The sequence below is a fragment of the Anticarsia gemmatalis genome, chromosome 6, assembly GCF_050436995.1.
Source record: "Anticarsia gemmatalis isolate Benzon Research Colony breed Stoneville strain chromosome 6, ilAntGemm2 primary, whole genome shotgun sequence".
Classification (NCBI taxonomy): Eukaryota; Metazoa; Arthropoda; class Insecta; order Lepidoptera; family Erebidae; genus Anticarsia; species Anticarsia gemmatalis.
In genome coordinates, this window is record NC_134750.1 from 1,021,573 (window position 1) to 1,049,569 (window position 27,997).

Consider the following 27,997-nt stretch of genomic DNA (forward strand, 5'->3'; position numbering starts at 1 on the left):
ATATTTATATGTACACAGATATCTATCGCAAGTAAATACCTTGGTCTCCTCGAGGCGCTGCATCATGGCCTGCAGCTCGTTCTGGCGCTGCTCGAGCTCCTCCTTGGCGGCCTGCAGCTGGCGCAGCTGCTCCTCCAGGCGGCGGATCATGTCCTGCGCCTCCAGCAGGTTGGCCTGCGACCGCTCCATCTCCTCCTGCATCTGTCGCAGCCGGTCCTCGTACTCCTGCTGCTTCTTCTCGGCGCGCTCGCGGGCGGCGATCTCTAGTTGCAGTTTCTCTCTGGAAAATACAAATAAATTATTACTTTCTACTAAATCCAATGGAAAAAATGGCGATGTATTTAAACGCGATGCAGTATGGGAAAGTGACTTTAAAGTAGACACTTTGTCATCGCACAAGAAAATGACACTACACTAAAAAAAATGATTTTCTAAGTGTAATCGGTGGTAGTGCGTACCTCTGCGCCTGCTTGGCCAGCTTCTCCTCGCGCGCCTGCGCCTTCATCTGCTGCACGTCGATGGTGTCGGGCTTGCGGCGCCGCATGTACAGCTCGTGGTTGCCCATGCACAGCGCCAGGATGCGCTTGTTGACGCGGACGCGCGGCGCGAAGAACACGAAGTCCGGCGCCTTCTTGTCGATCGGCTTGATTATGAATTTGCGGTCGTTGAACGATATGTTCCTGATCTCTGACCATGGGAATCCGATTTTTGGGGTCAGTCTGGAAATTAAAAAGAGAATATTAGCTTGGATGCGTCAAGAGACTGAAAGTGAGTTTGGAAATTGTCTTCCTTAACTCGAAATAAGTTAATAAAAAGAAACAAAGACATCTATCGCAAATTGAAACAGGCTCTGCAGCTGCTGTAGGTGGACAAATGTTGCAGTTCAAAGAGATAAAACAAAATGTATTCCGTAAAAGGTTATCACAGCACCTTAGGATAACCAAAGAGGAAACTGTGTGTACTTACTTATCGTCTTTCTCGTAAATATTTAACCCAAGCGCGTCAACGCCGAGCCACAGCTCGGTGTTCTTCTTGTTCCTAATCTCGAAGTAGTTGACGCCGTACATCTCCAGGTCTTGCGCTATCTTCAGATACTCCATCATGGCGTCCTCGCGCAGCATCCCGCGGTGCTCTTGCCACCAGTTTGTGATGCTCTGCTCCCACTCGTCGCGGGACATCTGCAACATAAAAATGGTTAATCACCATTCTTGGGACTACAAAATTTTAGTCAGACTTATTTTTTACAGGGATGTTGCAAAAATCAAGTCATATTAGTATTTTTGTCTCACACATATATGGCTGAAGATTCAAAACCTAAGAAAAACACATAAGGTTTTTTCAAAATATATCTTTGCATGCCTGAAAAGTTAATGAAAATCTAAAAATTTACGCAGAATCAGTCAGTTTATAGCATTTTGTCAGTTCCTGTCAAATTACCGCTAAAATCTTCGTCTTCTTGGTATTTTGGAGATCTATTTGTATATTAAATTGATTTTTCACTCCATTGATCTCTAGTATTCAAAAGTGTTATTATTCTTACCTTATGCTGGTCGGTGACTCTCTGCGGCAGTAGCCGGTCGTTGGCGAGGAAGCCGGGCCCGTGCACGGCGGGGTTGTGGTCCCCATGACGTGCTTGTACCGCGTACGACGCCAGCAGCACTGACGTCTCTGGCGGGCAGTAGATTTCGTCCGATAGGATCGCGTTTTTGACCTGCAAGAAATTACGAGTTGTATAGAAGTTTCTAGAACCTTGGTATTTTTGAACAAACATATTCTAAAATATACTTTTTAAGGCAGCGTTTTGCTTCAAATAGTCAGGTGCCTTTAAATCGCTCTGATGTCTTCGGTCGTAGGTAAAGCATGCGAAAAGTTTCCATACAAATAATACTTTTTTATGCATCTTTACTTTACTTAACTGTTTCATTGACAGTGTTCCAATTAATATACCAACAGGTGGAAGATATAAATTTTCTTTCCAAAGATTCTTTAAATGCTACTCTTCTTATAGATTCATACGGTAATCTTTCTAAAGACTGCCGTAGAGATGGTATGATAATCTTTACACAGATCTCTGTAAGCATATTTGTATATGTATTTACCTGAAGGTAGAAGAGTTTGAGTGTGATCTCCTGTATGAGCTCATCTGCGACATCCTCGGGATAGAATTTGGCGCGGAACTTGAACTGAAGCGGGTTCTCTTTCTTCACGTCTTGTTGCATCACCTGCAAGAACATTACCACTTTAAACACTTGTACATCAGAGAGAATACAGACTACCAATGTATGTAGGGCTTTGACACATCTTTGCTGGGGAAGTATTCATTCACAATTGGCCATGGCAAAATAGCATGCTTATCAGACAAAAAAAAACCATTGAATACATTTTTAGCCCTACTTTTATCGTATTCAAATGCATAGTATTCTGGACATGATCAGAGCAAATTGTAGTTTACAATACACACAGTAAGAGTCATTATGCACTGTCAATAAAACACTGGCCTACTGTAAAGTATCTTTAATTCGTATTGTTGTCACGCAGTATCGATATGAGAGAATGTCTTAAAGGTAGATAGATAAACTTCGCAGGTGAGTGTTGACAGTTCATAAAGGACTCAAAAACAACAATAACTCAAAAACTTAAGTAATAAAAAGACACAGAAATAATTCTATCTACAACACACGATATGTATCACCGTATTCTTACCCATCTGGAGAACGGTAGCGACCCTGACTTCGTGGTGTGCCAGTGATCCGGGTTAGCGTTAAAAAGGCAACAATTAATTACAATTCATCGCCATTTACTGGCTAAAGTTATACAACTACTAATACTAGTTTAGCGAAAACCCTCAATTAGCGAAATACGAAAAATCATACTTTTATAGACTAAAATGTAGCTTTAATACTCCTCTATCAAAACCTTTAAAGAACCAGTAGCCGAGGGTTTTAGGTTAAGTAATGCGTTTCACGTTTCTTTTCCTCATTTTCCTTTTTACCTTTTCTCATTCCAGAAGACTAGCCAAGCAGTGGGACAGTAATGCGTTTATATTTAATTTAACACTAAATTATTATAAATGTTGTGTTTGTTGTTAAGCTGTCTGTCATATAAGTGTGTATGCTAGAGACGGAAAGACACGTTGGAATCATTATTTGATCGTGTTTATCTTGTTATTTCTGTGTATTTTATATGAAAATGACTTATATTTTTGTCTCCGAGTATAAAAGTAATTAATATGAAAAAGCGGGCTTGATTGACAGGGTTATAAATAAATCAAGATAACATAATATTTTGACCTACATTATTAATCAAATCAAAAGTAAATTACAATAGCAGAAATTAGCAATGGATAGTTTGTTGGAGATTAGGGAACGTTTCTTTGAAAATAAAAGCAACTTATAGCTTTTTATAGCAAACTACTGATCAGATTGACATAGGCAAAAATGCGTCATATTATTTAGCTTTAGATGGCCAATTGATATCGCGAATGGCTCATTTATAAAGTGATAAATTACAATATCAAAAGACAGCAGAAGTATGAGCGTTCGCGAGTGTATAAACTAATGTAAGTTGTTTCTACGAATCTTAAACATATCCACGCATGCCTCCTTGTTGGTACAAGATACATGTTTGTTAGCAAATATCAACTACATAGATATCAGTATCAACTTATTAAAAAAAATTAACTAGCGACTTGTACAATTCGGTTGAAACGTCGAGTAAACAATGAAGGTATCTTATCTTTCGGGTAGGATATTAATAATGGGGTTACTATCATATTATTGACATGTCAACCCCTTAATAACTATCTAGTAATTATGAATACATAAGTACTTAAACCTATTTATTAGACTAGATTACCCACGACTGTTATAATGACGTATGTAAGCAATCTTCATTACAAGATATACACAAGAATGTTCGTTACTATATCCTACAAGATTCCAACAGCTAATCTCAAAAGTGAGTCATGCCAGCTGCCGTTTTAAATCCCTCATAGGGTCACAAGCTCAATGATGTATCAGCCATTAAGAACCTCCCAACAGCGTATAATTGCCTTTAACCGTTTAAATAACACACAACGAATGTACCAATGGCCGCTCATTTTACACCCAGTTATGTTCAACAAATTGTACGTGTAACTGGGTTAAAACTTCATCGTTTAAGACTTAGCCTAATGAAAGGTCGTTGACATGTAAAAGTGAATTTGTGAAAATAACATAGGTAACGTTACTTCTCAATTGGTTTTTCTAATTTTAGAAGATATTTAAACGAACATAAATTAGATTATTTATAAGAGAATGACGTACTTATGTTTTCTCAGAAGTGGATTGAATTTCCTTTTGAAAACGAGGGCTTTAGTGACTGAGAGGGCAATTAACTGGTCCCATCTTTCTAGTAGGTGAATTTATTAATATTGACCTTTTGGACCGCAGGTTCAGGTAATTGCGGTTCTTCTCTGGAACCCTTTTGAAAACATTATAAAGGCGAGAGTAAATAGCTATGAGATAGGCCTTTGTCCAGCAGTGGGACGACAGAGGTTTATAAAGGTTTTATATTCGTTTTAGAAGCAGTCTTCCAGCAAATCGATTGACTAACATTTTTGTTGTTACGTTGCCTATATTTTCTAGTACATCAACACAGTTAGATCAGCATTGAGCCCTCAAACGAAGGTTGTATGTTTCTGATTAGCTCTGTAGCTCACTGGACTAATCCAATAACTGTAACTACACGGCCACGGATACACGTAATCTGATACAATTTCAACATTGTTCATGTCGACAAAAGGTTTATTTTAAAATTTTATACCTTTAAGTTTTATAAAGCACGACTTTTACAAAATATAGGTACAGTAGTTTGAGACATTCTCGAATAATAATTTGAAGTAAAAAATACGCGTTCAATATTCTTTCTTGCTACATAGGTAACTTAGGGCTCCATTCAGGGCTTGCTGATAAGTAACAAGTAGCCTAACTAACAGATAAAGTGAACGATGAAATTTAAAAAAAGGATCAGTCAAAATATTCCCGATAAACCTTAGTGTGAATATTAAATTGAAATATCCGCTTTAAAAGCGTTAATTATGTACATAAAATAGCACCCTTCAATTAAAATATACTTTGCAAGCCATCTTAACTTTTCAATGAAAAACCTAGTCAAACATTACATCAGCGCCCATTATTAACACGTACGTAACACATGAGATCAGCTGATAAGATAATACCTAAGATACGACAATGTATTATCGTTTAATTTCACGATCGTGCGCTGGACTTTGGAGGCGGAACGTAAGGCCTTCGAAACAATGCTGTTTGTTGCTTTACTATAAATATATAGCATACTAGCTGACCCGCGCAACTTCGCTTGCGTCACATAAGAGAGAATGGGTCAACATTTTCCCCGTTTTTGTAACATTTTTCACTGGTACTTTGCTCCTATTGGTAGTAGCGTGATGATATATAGTCTATAGTCTTCCTCGATAAACGGGCTATCTAACACTGAAAGATTTTTTCAAATCGGTCCAGTAGTTCCTGAGATTAGCGCGTTCAAACAAACAAACAAACTCTTCAGGTTTACAATATTAGTATAGATTATAGTATCCGTGTTGGTGTGCCCAGGAATGTCTATAAACCAGTGTGCTAATGCCGTTTTCGTAGGTTTATGTGCAAGTGGATAAATTCCTTTATGAATTACGCCTTTGGCATTCCAAAATGTTATCTCTTTTCCTAATTTGCGCTGAGGTATGACCTTTAAGTTAGTTTGTTTTAATGGTCTCTAAGATTAATTGTTTTTTAAATAAACAGATATAGTCAAGAGTTAATTACTTATTTAAGTTGTTAATTATATTGTCAATAACGTTTGCCAATATCTTACTACATTGTCCATTTCACAAAGGATTTTTTCGTTTTTATAGTTATTAGTCTCAACTTAGCACAGAGCCTAGGAATTCACGATTCATCAAGATTTTATTCAATAATTCTGTGTGTTAAACGGGCCACCGTCAGCTGTATTGCGGGTCACAGTGTTGTCTTCGAATTTTGTATACCACAGTCAGCCGTATACTTTGCATTTCCTACTACTAAGTTGTTGGTCTGTTTTTAGCAATATTCGTAATCTTTTTAACAAACTCTCGAATATTAAAGTAAGTAACAAAAACGTGAGGTAAACTATAACACAAGTTTACATCATTCTCATAGATTTTCTTTACAAAATATTAAAACATAAGATTTGCACGTCTGAGTAACATAACTATTGAGATAACAGACATACCTACCTATTGTTGTGAAAATATACTTGTTTTAAATAACCTTGTTACTGTGGAAACAATAGATTGTTAATAAGCATAGTGTAACTACTGGATAGACTATCTGATGGATATAGTGCTACTCGTATAACAATCCTATGTTATAAGGGGCCTATTGCCATATACCGGACTCGTAACTAAACTGGGGGCTACTATAGTGATTTCAGCATTTTGTCTGTTCAGGAATCGAATCTAAGATTACTGATCTATACTATACACTGTTGTTTATGCCAGGAAGGGATATAATGTATCAAAATTACCTGTCCTGTTAATTTAATTGATATTTATCTTGGTACGGAAACTAGTGTACCTATAGTAATAAGATATCAAGTACTAGCGTAATTTTTAAAACATGTTAAGTATTTCGTAGATATGATTTCTAGCAATCATTATGACTAAGATAATAAATATTTGATACATTATCTTTGCGTATAAACGAAACTATGCGAATTAACAATTAACGATAAACGTTAAGTGCGTAAAGTACTAAAGCATGCAAAGTTTATAAAAAAGACAGGCCGAACAAATCGCGAAATATTAGATATTAGAAAATCATAGGAATTCTACATAAATAAGAAATTGATACATAATGCTCCCTTGAAACTCTCAGTAGAAAAAACGCTTATTAGGTCGGAATTTGAGTTCGTATTAATCCCTTTTGCGTCGCAGATAAATTGATAATCATTTTCTAAAGCGATTACTTTCACATTTTTGACTAAACTCATCAGAAAGACTCAAGTCATGTTATTTAGATTTCAACTAAATCTTTTTAAAAAATCATCGTTTTGCGTATGCTTGGAAACAATAACTAATACTTCATATCAGAAATAACACGATGAATTTTTGGAACAAATTTTCGTGACCTCATAACTCATAGTCAGCATTCCATCAAAGTACCGTACATAACGAAACGTATCTAAAAGATATGAATAAAGTATTGAATAGTGATCGTGAATGATACTTATTATATTACAAGTAACACAATACAAGGTACAGCGGATTGATATGTTACTATTGTATAGTATTATGATATATTTGTAGCTATATATCACAGTAGTATAGCAGGTGTTAATAGTCTTTATGAATACAGGATACTAAAGGCCTATATTTTTGTCATCAGGCAAGTTAGTTGAGGAATATTTCTGACTTTTTATGAAAACATGTAAGGAGAATCTGTCAAATCGTAAAACCTATATTGCAATAAGAAGTTGTTTTAGGTTAACGACGAAAGACATTAAGTAGGTACTACATCCAAATCAGTTCACCCGTTTACGAGCTACAGTGTCACGGACAAACACACAAAGACGTTAAAGTTTTACACATTCAACACTTTAACACCCCTCATTTTTATTTAGGCGTTAAACGACTTTTTAAGAGGGGGGATAAACGCCAAACAAAGTGACCTCACTTGAAAGAAACCTTTTCTGAAGAGAGATTTCACAAAATTCTTCTTACGGCATCATACCCTCTGAAGTGTAATAAGGGTAGGCACTTTCCCCACTTAAGAGCGAATTTCCAGACCTTCGTTTAGTAGTTATGCAAATAACCTAACGATGTTTTTATTTCCATTAGGTTTAACTTCAAACCATCTGTATAATAATCACGATTCCTCAATGAACAAACCTCGCTAAAGTAAATATTTAGAAACTAGCCGATACTATTCTAAACACACACGTCACAAGCCACTTGAAGTGACAACATCAACACTTGATTCAAAGCCCTTCAGATTATATTACAATCGTTCTAGCGTTACTACACAATCTTTAGCTAATTGAACCTATGAACGACAAAATTTATTGACACTAGAATTAGTTCTAGGTAGCAGTATATATAGGAAGGAAAATTATGGATCTTCTAGGATGCGGATACCCGAAACCAGAAGATTATTATAGGCTACTACCGATGGAGAGCATAACGAAAGTGATAAGTTTTGCTTTGCTCCCCAAAGTTTACAGCAACAAAGGAGGTGGTGATACAAAGGAATAATAGTTGTCGAAGTGTCAGCCGGCTATGAGCTGGCCTAAGATAAGATAATATAGCAGTATCCTCTTTCTAGCAATTCAAGACCAAGTCCTGGTCTTACCAGGTCATCTTCTCTGTCATAAGCAGATTCCTCGTCGTCGTCCTCCGGAGTCATCAGCTTCTTCATAGCAGATGAGAAAACCTTACCAGTCTTTTCCACAATCGACTCAGGCTTGAAACCAAATTACATGATCACATCTGACGTTCTTAAGAACTTGACACCAATAAAAAAATGCGTAAAAATGTTGCAATAAAATTCGCAATATTTGTGTACACATATCATCGTAATTTTTTACGTCCGGGTGTTTGGTAACTTATCAAAATACGAACTGTTGCGATGCGAAATTATCTTCAATGTCATTAAGTTTCGTGACACCCTAAATTTTTACACATTTTCGAAGAGTCTTGTAAATAGTGAAGCGGTAAAATGTCCATGTATGTGTAAACGTCTTAGACGCACGACGCTCGCACATTGAGCAACGCAAGCGTCGTGGGAGCGGCGAAAGTACGGTCGTCGACCCCTTCAATGATCGGCTCACAATCAGCTGTTCTTGTGCGCGAATACCGATGATAAAGATTGCATTGGTGTCAATATATTCTAATTGGATGTTTGGAATTGTTGCTCAAACCGCTTTTGATGAATAGAATGCTGTTTTTAAACACATGTTTAGTGAAGCATTTTATGCGCAGACGCAGACATTCTGCGACGATAAAGAAATTCTATAATCTTTTTCTAAACTACATATAGTTTTTTTTAATGCTATTCCATGGGAAAGAAGCTAAAATGTTTGATAGAAGCTGTTGCAGTGAATTCCTCGCGTACGTGATTACATCAACGTAAGATTGAAACGAAAGCGGCGACTTTAAACTGTTCAGAATGAACTACTACTTGATATCACGTAACATGTGCACGTAAGATTCGATAAAGAAAATTTGTGAAAATCATTTGCGTCAACATATACGTCATATGGACTGTACAAGTTGTATTTTAAATGATAATCAAGCAAAAACTGACGAGTTTTTCTGTTATCAGTCGTTAGGTAATGTTACGGTAAATAGGTATGCTTGAATTTATATTGTTCTGAAAACTTGCTCATTGTAACGGTACTCAAAGACCTGTTTATCGATATGAGGAAAATCACTAGGTTGTAAAAAAATGTGGTATCAATAACTGATAACCGAAAACACAAACAGCAGAGGCATAGAAAAATATGAATAAAATAAGTTTATCAATAACGCCTAATCACAAATGCATGCGCGCACGCATCTCAGTGGTCCGATACGCTGTGGTGTGTGACAGGGAGATGTGTATAGCTGTCTCTGTCTATAACCCAGTTCGCGGACGACGCCATAGCCCGCCACCTTGCTCGACCCTTCTCTCAACTGTTGCATTGGCACAATTGCGTTCATTAAGAGGAAAATTGTCTGATGTGGCTTCAACAGTTTAACTAGAAATACGTGAACCGATAGCATACCAATAACTATTGAGGAAAACTTTCCGACGATTCTACGAAATTGTGCGATTCTGATGTTTTTAAAGTAGGTGTATTCAGATAAAATTGGTAATATCCTTGCAAAATATACATGACAGTCATTAACGGAATAATGCAAAAGGCATGCAGATAAGACTAATTTCAAATTTTTAATAAGACATGAAAAGCATACAAATGGTAAATTATTCTTTAGATAAACAACGAACAATTGATCCAAGTGTACGTGGATCACAAATCGTGTTACACCGTATGATATCCGAGCAGTATTGTTATGCGTCAAGGAGACAAGGTCGCAGAGATGCCGTCACGGCACTTTCACCTGTCTACGACTCCCGACCGCGACTTACTACCGTTGAAGATGACCTACAGTTCAAATGGCAATTCCATTAAGTACTGATGATAGTGTTGTTATTAATGTCAATCATGATACGCGAAAGTTTATCATTAAATATGTAGCCTTCATTCATATTAGATGTATTGATAAGTAAAAGCAATACATGAGTATTCTAAATCCAAGAAATTAAGGTTGAATTCTTGGACCCGAAAAGGTATTGGATGCATTCTGCGTTGCAAATTTTCTGCAGTAGTAAGTTTGATGAAGAACTGTTAGAGCTCCCTAGTTTACTCCAGAATCATACAAACATAAATGGGTACCAATTTCCTTAGGGAAAAATCAGACAAGTTATTTAGAAGTAATATAGAAATTCCATCGTTTACACGGTCTCTCAACGATGGCAAAGCATGTTGCTAGGTCAAGTGGTACGTGTCGACTCGCGCAAGTTCCGCGACGCTAAACTACCAGCGTTTCTTGCCCACTTTCTTCACACTTGTTCTCGAATTCCTATTGGTTCTGCGGCCAGTGGTCAACTTAGTGCCAAAGTTGTTCATTCCTTTGGCTTTACGACTGGAGTACAAATGGAAGTAACTTTTCAAAAGGAATCTTACTTATTTACCGTTACGCTTACAGCTATCTGTAGACAGGTTACAGAATATTCTCTGGCTACTTATCTACAGATTAAAAGCAACGAAGACACCTTCTTTAAGGTCTAAATGGTCATCAGTCAAAAGATTGGATGTAATAAACGTAGCAAACTTTTCTATACTTTATCAGCCCTCTCTTTGGTTACAGCAAAGGTACCAACTACCAAGTTACTGACCATTTACCTGGCCTTTGCACCTGTCAAAGGTCACTTGCCTAACATATTAAAAATTGACATAACATACAAGCGAAGTATGTTATTATTTCGAGGTAGTCAGGTTCAAAGGTACATGAAGCGCGGCCGCCGACGCGCAACACTGCGCCCGCGTGACCTCGTTCCCACGCCGAATGACTTCAGGTGCTCATCATGACTCCAACAATACCCATCCTTTAACCTTGAACGCCGTAAACACCTGATCATTAAACAATATCTACTGACCCATTGATGATGTCACTGATAGAAGATAAACAATAATATGTGGCCTGGTGCCACAAAGGTGTTTTTTGTATTCGTTTGGGATTTTGCCAAGTAGGTATAAGACCTTCCGATGATAGGAGGAGTCTATTGAGATATGATATGACCAACTATTGATGGAGGTGAATCGTTGCAGTTCAATTCAGTAAACGCAATTTTTAGTTTTGATTGACTGAACCTGATCTTTGATAACAGATTTACCCTACGCCAATCAAAAAAGATCCAAACTGAAGAAAACCTAAAGCACCTTTATAGCACGAATTGGAATCCCTAATAATCAGCAGTAACGTACGACTAACGTACAACAACACTTAGAATGGCATCCATGAATCCGTTTAACCTTTTACAAAAATGTTGAAATAAGAGGATGGTCATACCTATGCGTATAATTTGCGAAATGATTGCGTTATCTATACACCTGCTAAGATATTACAACTTACGACGCGAGATTAATCGTGTAGATTTTATTGAAAGATCTTTTCAACAGCATATTATTGTCACTTTTATCGGTAGGTAGTTTTGTTTGTGGTGGTAATTCTCAGAAAATGCTGAATCGATCTTAAAGATTATAAAAGTATGTAATTAATTGGTAAATTTTCATTATACCTAGGCATAGGCTGTTCCATAATAAAATGTGGTAATAGGAAAATTATTAACGCAGACTTAGTCACGGTTAACAAAGTAGAATTTCTAATAGATTTAAATGTTATAAACTGGAAAACTAATTAATCATAGTCGCAATTTACAACTTTGACATATGTTCAGTATGAGTGATGGATACAAATAGAAATGCATTAAGTCTCCCATGTTGCAAATAAATTCAATGCATGCATCTGACGAGACGGTTTGTGTGAGCTACAAACAATTGTTTCGAGTCTGGCTGTAATATGTTAGACGTACATTTGTCTTATACCTAGGGGAACAGAAACGCGATTATCTACAGACGGTACTATCGAGTAACGAGGGTTTGATATTTTAATGTACAGCAAATTTCTTTCCTAAGGCGCCCGCTAAAGGCGCTGATAAGATTTTCACACAAAACTTCTTGATCCTAGCCGATAGCCGATAGTAAAACATAAGTATTTTACAAATCTTCACATTTCTTTCCAAATTTCATGGCCTTAAACGGATATGAAGACGATGACTCTGAGACAATTTCAAACGAAAATTACTGGATCCCGCAAATTGTCTTCGAAAATGGCATCGATAAGAGCAACGGTCCAAGGTTAATACTGATAGAAACTTAAATGATTAAGTAATCGAATTCTAGGCACTCGACAATATCTATGATAACGCATTCCATCGGCGTCGGTGAGGCGTCGTGACGCAATAACGCGTCAGCGATGGGCGCAAGGATGACACGCAATGAATTATGAAGAAAGTGCTTGATGGTAAACCAATACTTGAAATAAGAAACTAATGAAATAGGTGACAATTGAGAAATTATACAAGTAGGTAATAGGGTAGATTATAAAGAAGCAGTTGCTCTAATAAGTAATGAAGAAACAATACTATAAATCTTGGTCCAGGAATCGAGAGAAAACGACTGCCATTAAGAGTCTCGGGAAAGAATAATCGAGTTCAAAAAATTGTGTTAAAAATTCTAGTAATATGGAAAGAATGTAGGTACACACTTTACACAGTACACTTTCATAGAATATTAGACAAATTGAAAGAGCTGTTTATATTAAAATAAATCCTATAGAAAAAGGTTCAATGGAATTCACCGCTGTATGGTGTTACAGCCCTGTCGATACCGTCTGTCTCATACGCGACGATAATCATAATTATCTGGCGTGGACAAAAAGCGACATTCCTAGCGCAAGATCGCGTGCTAGCATCGCGAAAACAACCACTGTCTTTACTATTAACTCATATTTTAATCATTAGATCTAAACACCTACTATACGATAAGTGACGTATGGATTTTCCAAAACGAAAAAAGTATTGAAGATTGCAAATATGCTGTTGCTTTCGATATTATGTAGCACCACTAAATGTGATCTCTGACACTTTTTTTGAGCAACACTCAAATTTAAACGACTACTCTGTCAAGAGTGTAGCGACCAAGAAGAGAAGAAGAAGAAGAATATCAAAATAAGTACGTAGGGAAGTTCACCACAGTTCACAGAATGGTATACAGTACTTTACCATGGTTAAAATATCCTTGAGTTTCGGACTTTTTACCGGGCATAGCATCAAAACCTCTTAGCAAATAATATGAAAAAAACCTAGGTTTCAATCTTAATCAAGTTTAATCCTATTGTATGAACAACTGAATTTTTGTGAACTATTCTGAATATTCCAAAAATTGAAGGAAATGCATATTTAAATCATAATAAGCCACGTAATACCTCAGGTAATTGTAAAAACTAACAGTGAACAATTTATTTTAATGACACGTAATGGCCAAGAGAAGTGCTGTTATGTGTCATCATGATTCTCGTTTGGTTAAACAACGACTGCTTAATGACGAAATAGTATCAGAATGAAGTCTAATTATGATAATACGACCATTTTTATTGCACTTAGAAAGCGAATTGCAAAACAACCGTATATTGAAAGTTTTTGAAAATAGACTACGCAGGTTTGTTACGATTTCTTCCTACGTTTTTGTATTCATACTTAGTAACGAGTATTGCGTTATACTAAGGATATTTGCAATTAGATCTGTGCATATTTTTCTAGGGTACACGTGTACTGGTTACGCACGTGCAATGTGCAATATTGATAAGCATATCACCTTGCTAGATATCAGGTTCATCCCCAGTCGAAACGTGGTATATAAACAATGACTACCAGTATAAGTATCTATTTGACTTTGTTCAAAAGATGATTGTCCATACATACATATACATTAAAGAACGCTTTTTTCCGATAGGAGTGGGAGGAGACCATAGGACGCAAGTTGGTACGATCCTTACAAACTTCCTTTGCTTCATTCGCATCCATACATCTTGTCACACTTGAGATGTCATATGTACATAACCAAACAGCCTAGATTTTTTCCTCACATTTAAACAATGTGCAAGCTTCTTTTATAGAATGATCTCATCGCCATGTGGGCTAGTCCAGACGTGTTACAAGATGCATGTGTTAAACAAAAAGTCAAGCGAGAGAAATATCGAGCAACAATGAATCAGTGCGACAGATGAGCTAATATATTTACTGATTATATTGGTTTGAACAAACATTGGACAAATTAGCAACAAGTGAGTCAAGATCTTACGAGTGTATTGTAAATGTTACATTAAGATAACGACGGTCTAGATGAGATAAGTGCTACTAATGTAAACAGGTTCAGTAATATCTACCTGGATACTTAGGAACTACAAATTTGTAGAGAAATATACATTATCCAGGTCTTGAAATTTGTAATTACGCTAAGATTTTTACGTTAGGTAAAACTGAATCTAAAAAAAGGATGCAAACTGAAAAGTCGGAGAATTATCACTCTGTCGATTTCTTCATACATTTGCAACTATGAATTTTGAAGTTGATAGAGAATTGTCAGAAGAAACAAATTTATGTGGAAATGCATACAGCAAAACAAAATATGTGCAGAAAACTTTGTTAGTAGTATTTTGTAGTGTTGAAATCGCCAGGTGGCAACTGCGACTTGCCAATATGTCACGCATACATTTTCATTTAGCAGTAGATTTCACGGCTTCACCAGTTTTCTAGTACTACAGTAGTACATTATGCTAGCCACATGTGTGCCGAGTGTGCCGACTGCCGAGTATTAAATCCTGCATGTAACTGCATACGGCTTCGAGTCAACAACATGTATCACTTGGCTCTAAACGGTATGTCGTGACATACATATTTTCGACTTGACTTATGGAAATCTCACGGATACCCGCTGGTGGTACATCCTTTTAGACATTTTTCGTTTCTGCTATCCGTCATTTAAATAGTACTTTAGTATATATAGAATACAGAATTATATTGATAGGATTCCGCTCATACGATCGCTTACAATCTCATTCTGAGAGTAGCACAAATTACAATAAATTCATAAAAGCGTTATTTGTCCTACAAACATTTATGATTTGTTCACTTAGCGTTCATTTTATATCACAAATTAATACCTACTACTAAACTCTACATCCATATAGTTGAAATTAGGTTACATTTTATCCAAATCGGTCCAGCAGTTCAACCTTAAAAGCAACACAAACATATTTATTTGTAAATAGTGAGTAGAAAATACAGAAATAATGATGTACTAAGTACATTGTGTAGAGTTCGTCGCAAGCGTCCGACCGTGGCATTTTACCTATGAGAACCGGAATCTGACACATGAATGAGTATGGCAAACACGAGACAGATAGGTGATATAACGACGACGATGACTAAACATACGTGGGATCATTCCATCATCTTATTACTTTGAAAAAAATACGAATATTTTATAAGTTCACCTGTTCAGATTACTTGTGGACAATATAGCAAAGGATCGTTAAGGCACAAATCTATTTGATAAATTAAGTTTCGTTCGTTAAGGCACAAATTTAAAGATGGCAAAGGTATCAATAAGGTTGATATTATAAAAGCATCTGTCTTTAAGTATTTATACCAAAGAACAAATACGTCAAATCGAATTAATATGAAGAAACATATGTAATTTGTAAACATCTAAGTAAAAAGCGTATCCGATTACATAACCCAAATCTCAAGAAAACATAGCGTAGAATCTGTAAACAGTTCCAGATTTTGAATAAAATTGTACTACAAAACCTCCCTGTGAAATTAACTAAGCCTGGATACTAAATACATAAATATCATTATCAGTAACAATACGAAATATTTCAAACAACAACATAATTAAATTGTAATAATCTACACGATCTAAGTAATGATATTGATATTAATAATTTTCAAATCGTAGATCAGGCTGGATAACTGACAAGGAAACATGATAAGAATCACTCCCATGATGTAGAGATAGCGGCTGAAAGCTTTCCATAGTACTATCAGTCAACATTAGATCTATTTTAATAAAACTATAAATAAATATACAATAGAAGAAATATATTAAAACATCGAACAGTATTAAATGATGCAATTTAAATGATGATGTGATGATAATTACTCATCCAAAATAGATATTGTCATGTACAAGACAATACGTTTTCTCCATGCACAATATAGTAAGTTTAATACGTAATGAATTAATCTTTGTGAGTAGCATAATAATATGGCAATATAAATCTCGATTATATCCAATATTAGCTATTCTTTGGCAGCTGCAGGTTGGGAGGCACAAGATTGCTCTCATTCACGCCAATAAAATCTCAAACATAGTTTATTATATTTTGTGCCTATGTCAAACATTATGTTCAATATATGTTCTATATGTTTCTAGTACCTCAATAAATACCTAAATAAATGATTGTTAAGAGAGGTGAAGAATTTATCAGCCATTTTTGTCTAGTTAACTTAACACAAAGAGATCAAGATTGCAATATGTACAGATGTGTGTACAGTATGATGTCATATTATATTCGTATCGAGTCTTAGATAAACAGCATCCAGCTGCAGTATTATTGTATTGTTTCACATGACCCGTGACACTCGAGATACTGAGCTACGGCTTAGTACAAAGATAGATATACTTTGTTTTGTATTTTCTTGGACTAAATTCAATTTATGTACTACCATTATCGTTCTTTGAAAATAATTTTGATAGTGGTAAAAGTTCTTTGGTCTCTGCCTACCCCTATGGGGAAAAGTCGTGTTTTCACGTATGAAGAGTAAAGTAATTATTTGCGGAAAGATTTATCACTAGAACAACAAATTAAAGTTGTTTTAGACACATCTGGGGAGATTAGTTAGAGTTCTTTGTAGAAATTGAAACCTCACAAAACCCCGTCTAATGATACTGCAAAGGAAAAAGTAATTAAACTGTCTAGACTTGAATTTGTTCTGCACTTAGTACCTTCTTTAAGCTCCCATTCTACAGACAAACAGACATACACATAGACACATCTAATGCCTGGTCAAGGCACAATTTACGTGCCCTCTGAAGCACGAAGACGCCCAGTTGAAATACCACTCTGCGGTCACCCATCTATGGAATGACCGCGCCAAGGTTTGCTTAACCCACAGATCGTATACCGACCGGTTAGCGCAACTGGCTTCGGCTTCATCATTGAAAAACCATCTTGCTTTTGCTATCGTCGAGTATAAATTTATAAATTCTGCTTACATTGATTGTTATTTGCATATAAGTTAGTTTAAAGTACTGTTGATTCACCTGATAATATCCGGTGTGACTAAACTCAATGGTTGTTAACTTAGCTACTGGGAACTGTATCAACTAAACAAATGCCAAATGATTAGTCATACGTTTTGTAAGCCGTTGCCTGATAAAACATTCAATGGTACTTATTTGCTGTATTTATTGGATCGAGTTTATCGGCTATTGGTTTTGTTTCACTTGCTCTAACTGCGGCTGTAGTTTGACTTCGCAAATCTTTGCAAAATTTCAGACTAATACACATATCGAAGGAAAAGTTAAGAGTATTGACGGTGGCTATAGTTTTATTTTAAATCTTTGGAAAACTTCAGACTAGAACACTTATTGAAGTAAACTAACGACTATTAGAACACAAGAATTAAAATACCACTGGTTTAGGCGCCAAATAAAACTTTGGTTACATAGGAGAAAGAAAACAAGAGTAAAGCTATCAGATCCTGGAAGGAAATCTCCATCGTAAATCTTTTTGATTTAGGTCAACACTAAACTAACAAGGTATCCAGGCTTGAGGCTAAGAAAACACACTTAATCTTGGTTTTATGGTTGTGCATCACACAAGGAAACATTACACCAATAGCCTTATGTACTAAAACACCAATTTATATGATCTCAGTACTTAATATATGGGGGTGACATCATCTGACCGTCATCACAATAAACATCTTGACTCAGCCTTGGCTTTAGGGAAGTATGTCGATGGAATCCAACAGGTTTATGTGAACTTGCTACTGTTATAAATAGGCTTGATGACGAAGCTTAAGACGATTTTAATGAGAAGTATATTGTTAAGTATGACTAAGTTTTTAAATAGGTACATTTAGAAATAACATCATCAGCTTAGCCTTTCTTACAACTATATTGGAGTCGGCTTCCAGTCTCACTAGATATAATTGAATACCAGCATTTTACATGGAGGGCACTTCACAACCCAGATACCTTCGATATAACACGATTCTCCTCGGCAAGACAGGTTAAGTATAGAAGCAACAAAAATCATTGAAATACGAAGTTACTAACTAAATCAAACAGGCAGAAAAGGATAACAATTCGAAGTTTAATGAAGGTAAACAGACTACTTATTAAATACGAACAGAAAAGCCTTTTAAATCAGTTAAAGCCGGTAAGAAATTGCTATCGAACCCAACAAGAAAACCTTCCATAAAGAAGCCTTTAAAACATTGACAAGTCCTAGTTACAGTAGTAGGTAACAAGGGCAATCAGAAACCACAAACCTAGATGTGCAAATTATAGTGGGGATGTAAAATATGTCGAGTAGAAATGGTATTGCCACAGAATGATTATCACATGTCGCGCGAGGCCGCTCAGGTACGAGTTACGTAAGTGTTATACATGACATGTATAAATAATATGTTAGATACGTAACAACGGAAACCCTTAGACGTGACCGATAGGTGGAGGCACTTGGTAAGTTTTATTGAATGTTGATATTATTATAAGGATAATGGATATACTTTTAGACTTGAATAAGGACGATTTAGGCAAAATGCCCGTAGAACTTGTACACAATAGAATATGGCTGCATAAATTCATTACTGACAAAATAATCACAATAGCCTGTAACAATATAAAGGAATATTTGACAGTAGAGAGACTTTGCGCTAAAACTCAAGTCTGTAAATAAACTGGGAGAAGTTAAATTGGATAATTCATTAAGAACATTAAAGAGTTTAGTAGTGGCTAACGGAATTACGATGAAACACTAAAAAGATATCAAGAGCAGCCTTTCGCGTAAAACGATTTATATCTTCAAATTAACATTTTATAGGAGCATTAAAATATTCTCAACGATAAAGGAAAGAAGTTTGAATGCGCTGTTTATCCTGATATACGACGTATTGAATGACAAGCACACAACAGTGCAATGTGAAAAAGCCCAGACACCTGTGAATTTTCCCGCGACTATGCGGGAACTGGATTACAAGTATGTAGGCGAGACGTATTAAGTTGTCACTTCTTATATATCTCGCTACTTCGTTACAAAACCGCACATTACTTAATCGTAATTTCGCTAAAACATGCCTAACATCCGGGATATAGTTCAAGGTAATTACTTGATGATTTAACGTTATATGAAGGTACGTGTTCCACAATATTAATATTAATTTCTCAATAAATTCTGTCAGTTTAACAAGATCTAAGAATATAACGATTTTATCAATCGGTACCGTGTGAAGGCCAAGGATGTTTCCAAACTTCAACCTCTAATGGATCAACTATTTATTTGAATAACTAGTTTCAAAACAACATGCCACATTCATATTAAAATTCACGAAATCGATGAAATGTTGTAGATCCAAACTTAAGTAAATATGTCGAAATTACTTTCGAGGTTATGGCTAGAGTAATAGATTTAAAACCTTAATTAAATATTAGAAATTATAAATCATAGACAGCCGTTAATTTACTTTCAAACTAGTAATACCACTGCCGCTTTTGGAACAACCATCGACACGGTACACGAATGCAAATGAGTTTAATAGCTAGTTTTAAAACTAAATTTGTTTCTATCAAACACATTATCGGCAAGTTTATATTTGGGAACTGCGGTATGCAAAACATTATGAATAAAATAGTTGTAAAAATGCTCAGTAGTAGCCAATCCGGAGACACCACACAGAACAAGCAAAAAGTTAACTTTGTCATTGGCAAAAACGACGCTCAAATATTGACCGAATCTCTAAGTGTTCTACCGTTGCCAACTGAATTTTTATACGCAAATATATTCAGATTTGATTAATAAAAAAATATTTATCAGTGCCATTGACATTGTACGTGAAAAAGTTCATTCGCCATTTGGCTTCCACATGTATCAATTATAGTCAGGATTCGATAAACACGCGATGTGAGCTTCCGATCGTGAGTCATGACTCGCAACGAACATCCACTCCTTGTGGGAATATATAACCGTTTTAATCTAACAAATGACATCACATTTCATGATGCCTTTAATTTTATTTCAACAGTTATAGTAACGATAAGAACTAAAAACTCGAAACTAGTTGCAAACGATACAAAAAATGGTGTAACGGGTAGAACAGCAAGTCACTCAACGTTAGAGCCGTAGAAATATCTGCACATAATATGAACGAAATAGCTGATAATCGTAATATTTTTATCTCAATTATCAGGCAAAGGATTTGGGTACAAACGTTGTTGAATTTATCTATAACGTCATAACAATAGTGCCATAAAAACCGTATTTTCAGTTAGATAAGTTTTGTTTTTTTCTGCGGAGCATGGTTAAGTATTGGTAAGTAATAAAGACTGCATTATACTTGGCCGGTTGAATGGAAAGCCGTTTGATCACGTACGTCTGAGTCACACCTTCGCCGGCTATGGAATATTAGATGTAGGTGTATAAAACAATCGTTTAAACGAGCACTAAAGGTCGTCTAGAATGTATTGATGTTTTATTTTAATGACACTTGGCTCAGTGCATGGCTGTAAAAAGTTTGGATTTGCATATAGGTACCGAGGGAAATGGGTCACTATAATTTTCACAGGTGATTTGGCAACTGTCTCATTATCTATGCACTATTACAAACACAGGTATCCATACAATATGTTATTGACTATACGCCCAAGGTTTCTACTACAAGTATTTACCAGTTACGTAGTTAAAGTTTTTCTCTCGGCCAATAGTGAAAATCGCTAATGTTTAGCTAAACGATTATGCGCTGTCGGTGTCACACGCTTAGAAATAACTATGTGGCGGAGAGGGATAGCAACACACACATCTGTTTACATTACTGACCGTGTGCATAGGAGAAATTAGCCACACGCAGCCGTTGAAGCGAAAGGTTTGTAAATGCGTGGACGTTAAACGAAGTTATTGAGTCGTATCGTCAAATCTGGAATTGATGTCTGTTGCACTCGTGGTTAAGTCGAGTAACCCGTATCGCAATCAATTCTTTGATGGGTGGCCCCTATAATAAAATTACTACAAACATCTTCATGTTTATTGCAGTCATACTAGTTCACTATTATTCTTTATGCAGTCAAAGGCCTTTGAGTGGTTTGAACTACTTCGACACAAGGTTTACAAAAAAAATAAACATCTGCACTTGCAGACCGATTGATCACAACAGAGTCATTGGATCCTAAACAAGTGACCGACATTCACAATTAAAAGGACATTGAACCCGCTGCAGTGTTCTTACCAATGTCTTTGAGATCAACAAGAATTTATGTCGTTAAGACACATAAACCTGATTAATAGCTGCTTTATAAACTTCTAGAAATAAAGGCTATAAATTAAATCAAATCGATTTTGGTTAAACACTTAGGTACTTTGAATTTCGAGTCATATTTCTAAGATATGTGTCAGACACCATCAACAACGGGTTTTCGTGTGCCAAAACTAAACGGAGTTTCGGCACGCTTTAATAATAATAGAAATAACTTTGCGAACTTTATTCGATATCGTGGTTGAAGGACACATTTGACAAACAAAGGTCACATGTGCGAATTGAATACAAACATGGAAAATTTTACACTGTGGAAGAGGCCCTAAAACTGGGCCCAGACATCTAACAAACAATTTGTGAAGGGTCATGTTCAACAGTTGATTGTGAGACCGAGGTTTCGGTAGTCAGTAAAGACTGCTTTTGGGATGATTTGAGAATCTTAAAACTCGCCACAGCGACCGAAATCAAGTTGCAAAAGGGGAGCAATGCTTCCTTCCCTCTATTGGTTCAGGGGATCCAAATATTTACTTGAAAGCCTCTAGAGAGTAAGAGGACACTACACAATAGCTTTGAATGTAAGGCATTATTTACCAAACATAGTCCAGCCAGGTTTATGAAACATTGTTTGAATGAGCGTGTTGACAAGTTGGCACGTGGACAGTGGACACATTCTCAGTAACAGGACAGGACGTCCTGAGATTTTGAAGGTTAGATGATTAGGTTTATTTGCAACCAAATAAATTATCGTATTGGGTTTTTAGATTCCACCTCTTACTTGTTTTTGGTTAGACAAAAACAGTTCAAACACATTAGTCATTGGATACGAAATATTTGAAAACCCACACTATAATAATTATTATTCTTGTTCGAACAAATAATTCATAGGTAGTTTTACATGGCGGTATAAAATTATGATAATCACTATGACACGATACATGTACTGAATATTTGATAATACTAATGGCGTAGAAAGATAGCAATATCACTTTAAGCCTTTATTTTAAGAAAATTATATTTATAATCGTGACTATCGATTAATTCATTTCGGATTTACATGTACAAGAATTTTGGTGTAGACAACTAGTCTAACCGGATCGAATAGAAAATAATTTCATTTAAATGAACAATTAATAAAATAGCAACGTAGAAGCAGTAAAACCTATATTTATTAAAAGATAATAAAATTACTGTCTTTTTCGGTGTCATGAAACGATCAGAGCCTTAGCACTGGCTAAATATCAGTTTCGTAAGGCCGCGATAAAAAAAGTAAAACAATTATTATATACCATGTCTATTAGTTTTGGTAATCTAATCTAAAAATGTGCTAATAGGACTATGATAAACGGCACACCTAATCCGGCTAGAACAGATAGTAAAAACATTTACAATACAGTTACATTCCTATTTCGGAACCTCAAAATACACGTCAACGAACGAGGATAAAATATTGCAGTTCAAAAGCTGCAGACAGTAAAAAAGTACACAATTCATTGAACGACCATGGTTCAATCGACTGAGTCAACTGCCAACAAATTGCCTACACGATTTGATCGATTGACAAAGCTTGAAAGAAAGTTACGACCTTTTTGAATATTCATGTAGAGACTCGACGTCCTCTCTGATAAAACAAGTAGGTTGTGGTGTAATCATATTCGGTAATGCGGTACACACGTTGGCATTGCATTACGGGGTCAGTGTCGCGCGGAGGATAAGAGTAAAGGAAAACAATTTCACAGAATTGTTTGTTTATAGCCCAAGACTGACGGAAACGTGAATGAATCGAACGCCAAGGCGAAGAGGAAATTATCGTTTAAGTATTGCGTATTCAATAAAACTTGGGAGCATAATTTGATATTACTATGCGATTGGAATAATTTGCAGCATCCGCCACATCAAACAATGACGCGGCTGTTAGATAACAGAAAAACATTCTGCTGCATTTTATGCAATTTAAGACAAGACACTGATAAAAATGTACATAACAATTAAAGAGCATTAAATTACAATCGTCATGAAACTTTGTGAGATGATATTGAGAGGTGCAAAATAGAATTCCGTTGTTATATCTGCAGAGTACAGAAACAAACAAGAAACAAAGTGAACTTGAACTTGGCTGGTCGTGCTAAAAATAATCGTAATGCAGCATTCGGTCCGGCACACGGACACTAGCCGCACTAGCCGCCCCCTCACGACTCGCAGTAAACACACAATTTATACGCTAATGCGAGTATCCAATATCGCTGGATTCGCTGGTGATGCTTTTGCAACGCAAACATATACAGAAACATCTATAATGTATGTAAATAGAACGTGCGGTTGATACTAACGATCTCGGCTGGATTCCTTTCATCGGCTACGGTTTTTCAAATATTGACTAATAGAGATTTTGTAAAGTCGTAAGTTGACGCAATTTGCGTGCCTTGAATCACACCCAAAATCGCGCGATGGTTACAAGACTTATTAGTAAACTGCTTAATAGTTTTAGATCGTTCTCGAAAATGTCGAGCTAAGTATCGGCTTCAGTCTTAATAGCAATTAATAAACGTAAACTTAAAAAAGATCAATAAACACAGTGATAGTCAATAAATCCTTCTTTCATTTCACTGGCTGAGATCACGCGATTCCTCAGTTTGTCGTTTTAATCAAGGAATGTAGAAAGCTCAACAGACTGTAATTATTCTTCATCATCTAGTTCATCATCTAAAGAACGTTGAACTAACCTTTTTGTAGAGTTTGATCCAGGTGAGGTCACCCTTGGAGTCGGTGTACTGGAGTCCGAAGAACCAGACCTCTCTGAGGCCGATGGTCTTGACGACCTGGTCAAACAACTGTTTGCCGGTGGTCGTCTGCTGGATCGCGAACTCCAGCTCCGCGTCCATCGTCGTCACACGGACGTTCATCTGGAATAACAAATAAAATTAGCATTTGGCTAAAAAAATACAAGTGTTGGAGGAACTACGACTATACATAAATTTGTAAGATGTCATACATATGATTGGAGTGTTCTAAGCTAGCAGTCATTTACAAGACATACGATGATTGTAAATTGTACTGAGTTACAATATTGAGCGACACTATAGTAATAGCAAGCTTATTTACTCCCATTTTAAAACTAAGTAACCTAAATTATACAATTACAAGAAATTGCTAGCATACACATGAATTACTAGTAGTATCTTAGTCTAGCTTCAGATAAAATAATTCTAAGGAACTCTAAGAAAACGAAAGAAGTACACGCTAAAATCCACCCTGAGAGGGTTAAAATCATTCGACTAGCAAATAAATACTTATACCAACATTATCATTTATAATATTCAATCATACAATACATAAGTTGTATACGAGCGTCCTTGTTCAACCGCAGAAACGACCTCAAGTGTCAAATCGTATATGGCGAATAAAACTATGTAGGACAAAACAGATCCCAGATGTTTGCTACCTGAGACTATGTCTAATGCAACAAGTATTATAGGCATTAATATTGGTGAGTTACTTAGAAAACACGCTTCTATCGAAACTGTAATACTATGGAAGGCGAAAGCAACGTAATGCAATTTGCCAAGATCTCTTCAAAGCTTTTCAGCTGTTTATGTATGTTTTATGTCTGCCTAATTTCTATCCAGGCTATCTATTTATTCTTATTCTATCAGATTTCGTAGTAAGGGAGAACATTACTTTATTGCAACAGCAACATTTACAGCTGCAATTAGAGCTAAAACCCCTAGCTAGAACCGTAAAACAAAACTTCATCATATTGATATGACTTCTTAATAATAACGATGTCACATCAATTTATTCCCGAAAACAGATTGGTTTCTGTTTTCGGGTTTTAGATTGGTATCTAAGATGTACGAGACAACATCTATTTATAACCCAACATCCTACGAAAAAAAAAACAACAAAACAAAAATAAAAGGGAATAGAACATAAATAGCCACGAATCGTAACTGTTACTAAAAATATCACCCAGTTGATCCGATGCCAAGCGGATGTGATCTTCCGGGGCGATTATGTCATCAGAACTATGTATTACTTCTGTAATACTAGTTCCAACTGATACTTTATACCAGTTCGGAACTGTTCCTGTGATATTTCGTTGTTTTATTACTACTTTCGGGTGTTTTAGTTTTATGGGGAGGGTGATAGGTCGTTTCTTGTCCGTTTTATGATCTTGGCTAGCGTCTGGACTGTTGATGTGTTCGCAAATCTTTTCTTTTTCTCCTGTTGTTTGGCACTTTATGATATAAGAGCATGGGCATTATCGATCATAATAGTCACTTCGTTCAAAGTTTTCTTCAAACTATTGGGTGTTAAATCGGGAAGTACAAAGACGTCGTTCCGTCGCTATGTTTCTAAATATTCTTTGAGTTGTTGTTATTTGGTTAAAACGCGAATCAAATGTAAAGAGTAGACTTCTCTAACTTTTATTTTAAATCCAAATAAAACATCTATTTTAACACATACTCATAAAAGAATTGCACGATCATGCAACGTAGTGGCGTCTATTAAAAACCAATTTGCATCCATGGGTTCACATCAATTGCATACACAAAGCACATCTAAGTAGGCCTCATTCAAACGATGGCGACTCACGCGCCGGTCTAATCATTTCGCAGAAAACTCTTCAATATTTTTGCTGTATAGGTATTGGTTCTTGGAAATTTAAACTAGGTGTAAAGGGGGGGACGGGGTGAGAACAATAGATGTGGTCGATGAGCGTATCGGGTATTCAAGTCTGAATAAGATCTAGGGTATTTTGTAGGTGATATGATACAACCTTGTACTAGCCATGAAGACTATACCATAAGAAACTTTGAAACCAGACAAATCGTAGTAGAATTAGACGAAAAAAAATAGTTTTAACACCATGAGAATATGGTAGGTATATCATTATGTTTATTTAACAATCAAATTAGAAATAGGTAGTCGAAAGAATATAACTAAGCCCTTATACGATGAATGTATTAAAACATCCAATTAAGGAAAGTGTTCCGAGCTAAAACAAAAAAATGATCTAACAGAGAATTTTAATTACGCCATTGTTTTGTGAAAATTTAAAATAAAAAGTGTTTCACAAGACTATGACATAACCGAAAGTGGTTTGAAGATGAAGTAATGTGTAAAAACGTAGCCGGTAGAAGCAGTTTTAAATGATGATGCTAAATCGGATCCGAGTAATGAAAACATGATTGCTCTGACAATAGCCTGCAGACAAGAGATATTATCTAAACGTTAACAATAGCCTTACATGGTACAGCCATTCATAGTATTCAGTACATAGTAAAGAGAATATTCTGTACACACATCGATAGTTTTCGCAAGTATCGACCTCTTATTTACATAAAGTTCGGCAAAATTTGACCTAAGTTTGAAGGTTCGTATGCAAAAAAATAAGGAAATCACCTTACGTAAAGATCTTTTAGCTGGGGTCAAACTCAATGAAAGTAACACGAGTGAACAGTCGTAAGATCTGAAAATAGTACTTGGACGAACGCCAAGAGATGCTATAATGATCCAGGATCTTTCAAGTTATTCTTATCCTGTTAGATGTTACTGTTCTTCATTCGGTTGTTCAGTTTGTTTATTTAACACAAGCAATATTTACTGTTTCTCGACTTGGTAGGTCGTTTACAGACAGAAGATAAGGCACGGTAACCATCCACAATGCTTCAAGAACTTTTCTCCCCAGAAACTCTTATAGCTCGGTTCACGTAAACATTTTCTTTACGTTAGTCTTTATCGATATCATTTACATGGTTAAGAACATCCTTAATCCAAGGCTACTCATATTAACCTCGAGTATACTGTCTTCCATAACTCAAAGCTTATCAAACACCCCGCATGTGTAACTAACTACCAACAATGTGGTTAATAAGGTTAAGGAAAGGACACAAAAGTACCAATAAAAATAACTGGAATGCTGACTTCAATGTTATACAGTTTTTTTACTTTATTCTTTAAAGAGCTTCCAAACCGCCTCTACATTACGTTTTCAGTCCTTTTCCAAAAGAGAAACTACCACAAACTGAGAACACTTTTGCATGCTATAATTTGATTCAGTATGCTACGTGAATTTCGGATTAGAAAAATCCTATGAAAGATCCAAAAGTGTGCATTTCGGATAGATGGGGAGATGGGGAGTTTAAAATGCCCGAAAGATAAAGACTGGCAACTTTGTTTTTTCATATTTCAGTCGGAAGAGGAAAAATTAAGCCATGACTTCATAATTATCGTCTAGACACTAGATTAACTTAGGCAAT

General features: G+C 36.0%; 1 protein-coding gene across 3 annotated transcripts in view; it reads right to left on the reverse strand.

Moving 5' to 3' along the window:
- The window catches only part of Moe (moesin), a 47,317-nt gene that overhangs the window by 1,278 nt on the left and 18,042 nt on the right, over positions 1-27,997 (reverse strand). For all 3 annotated transcript variants that reach the window (XM_076115120.1, XM_076115118.1, XM_076115119.1), the window contains 6 exons: positions 24,458-24,637; positions 2,100-2,222; positions 1,541-1,711; positions 967-1,178; positions 459-719; positions 40-280 (listed from right to left, as the gene is read on the reverse strand). In XM_076115120.1, the coding sequence (XP_075971235.1) occupies positions 40-280; positions 459-719; positions 967-1,178; positions 1,541-1,711; positions 2,100-2,222; positions 24,458-24,637 (1,188 nt within the window). The remainder of the gene's footprint in view (positions 1-39; positions 281-458; positions 720-966; positions 1,179-1,540; positions 1,712-2,099; positions 2,223-24,457; positions 24,638-27,997) is intronic.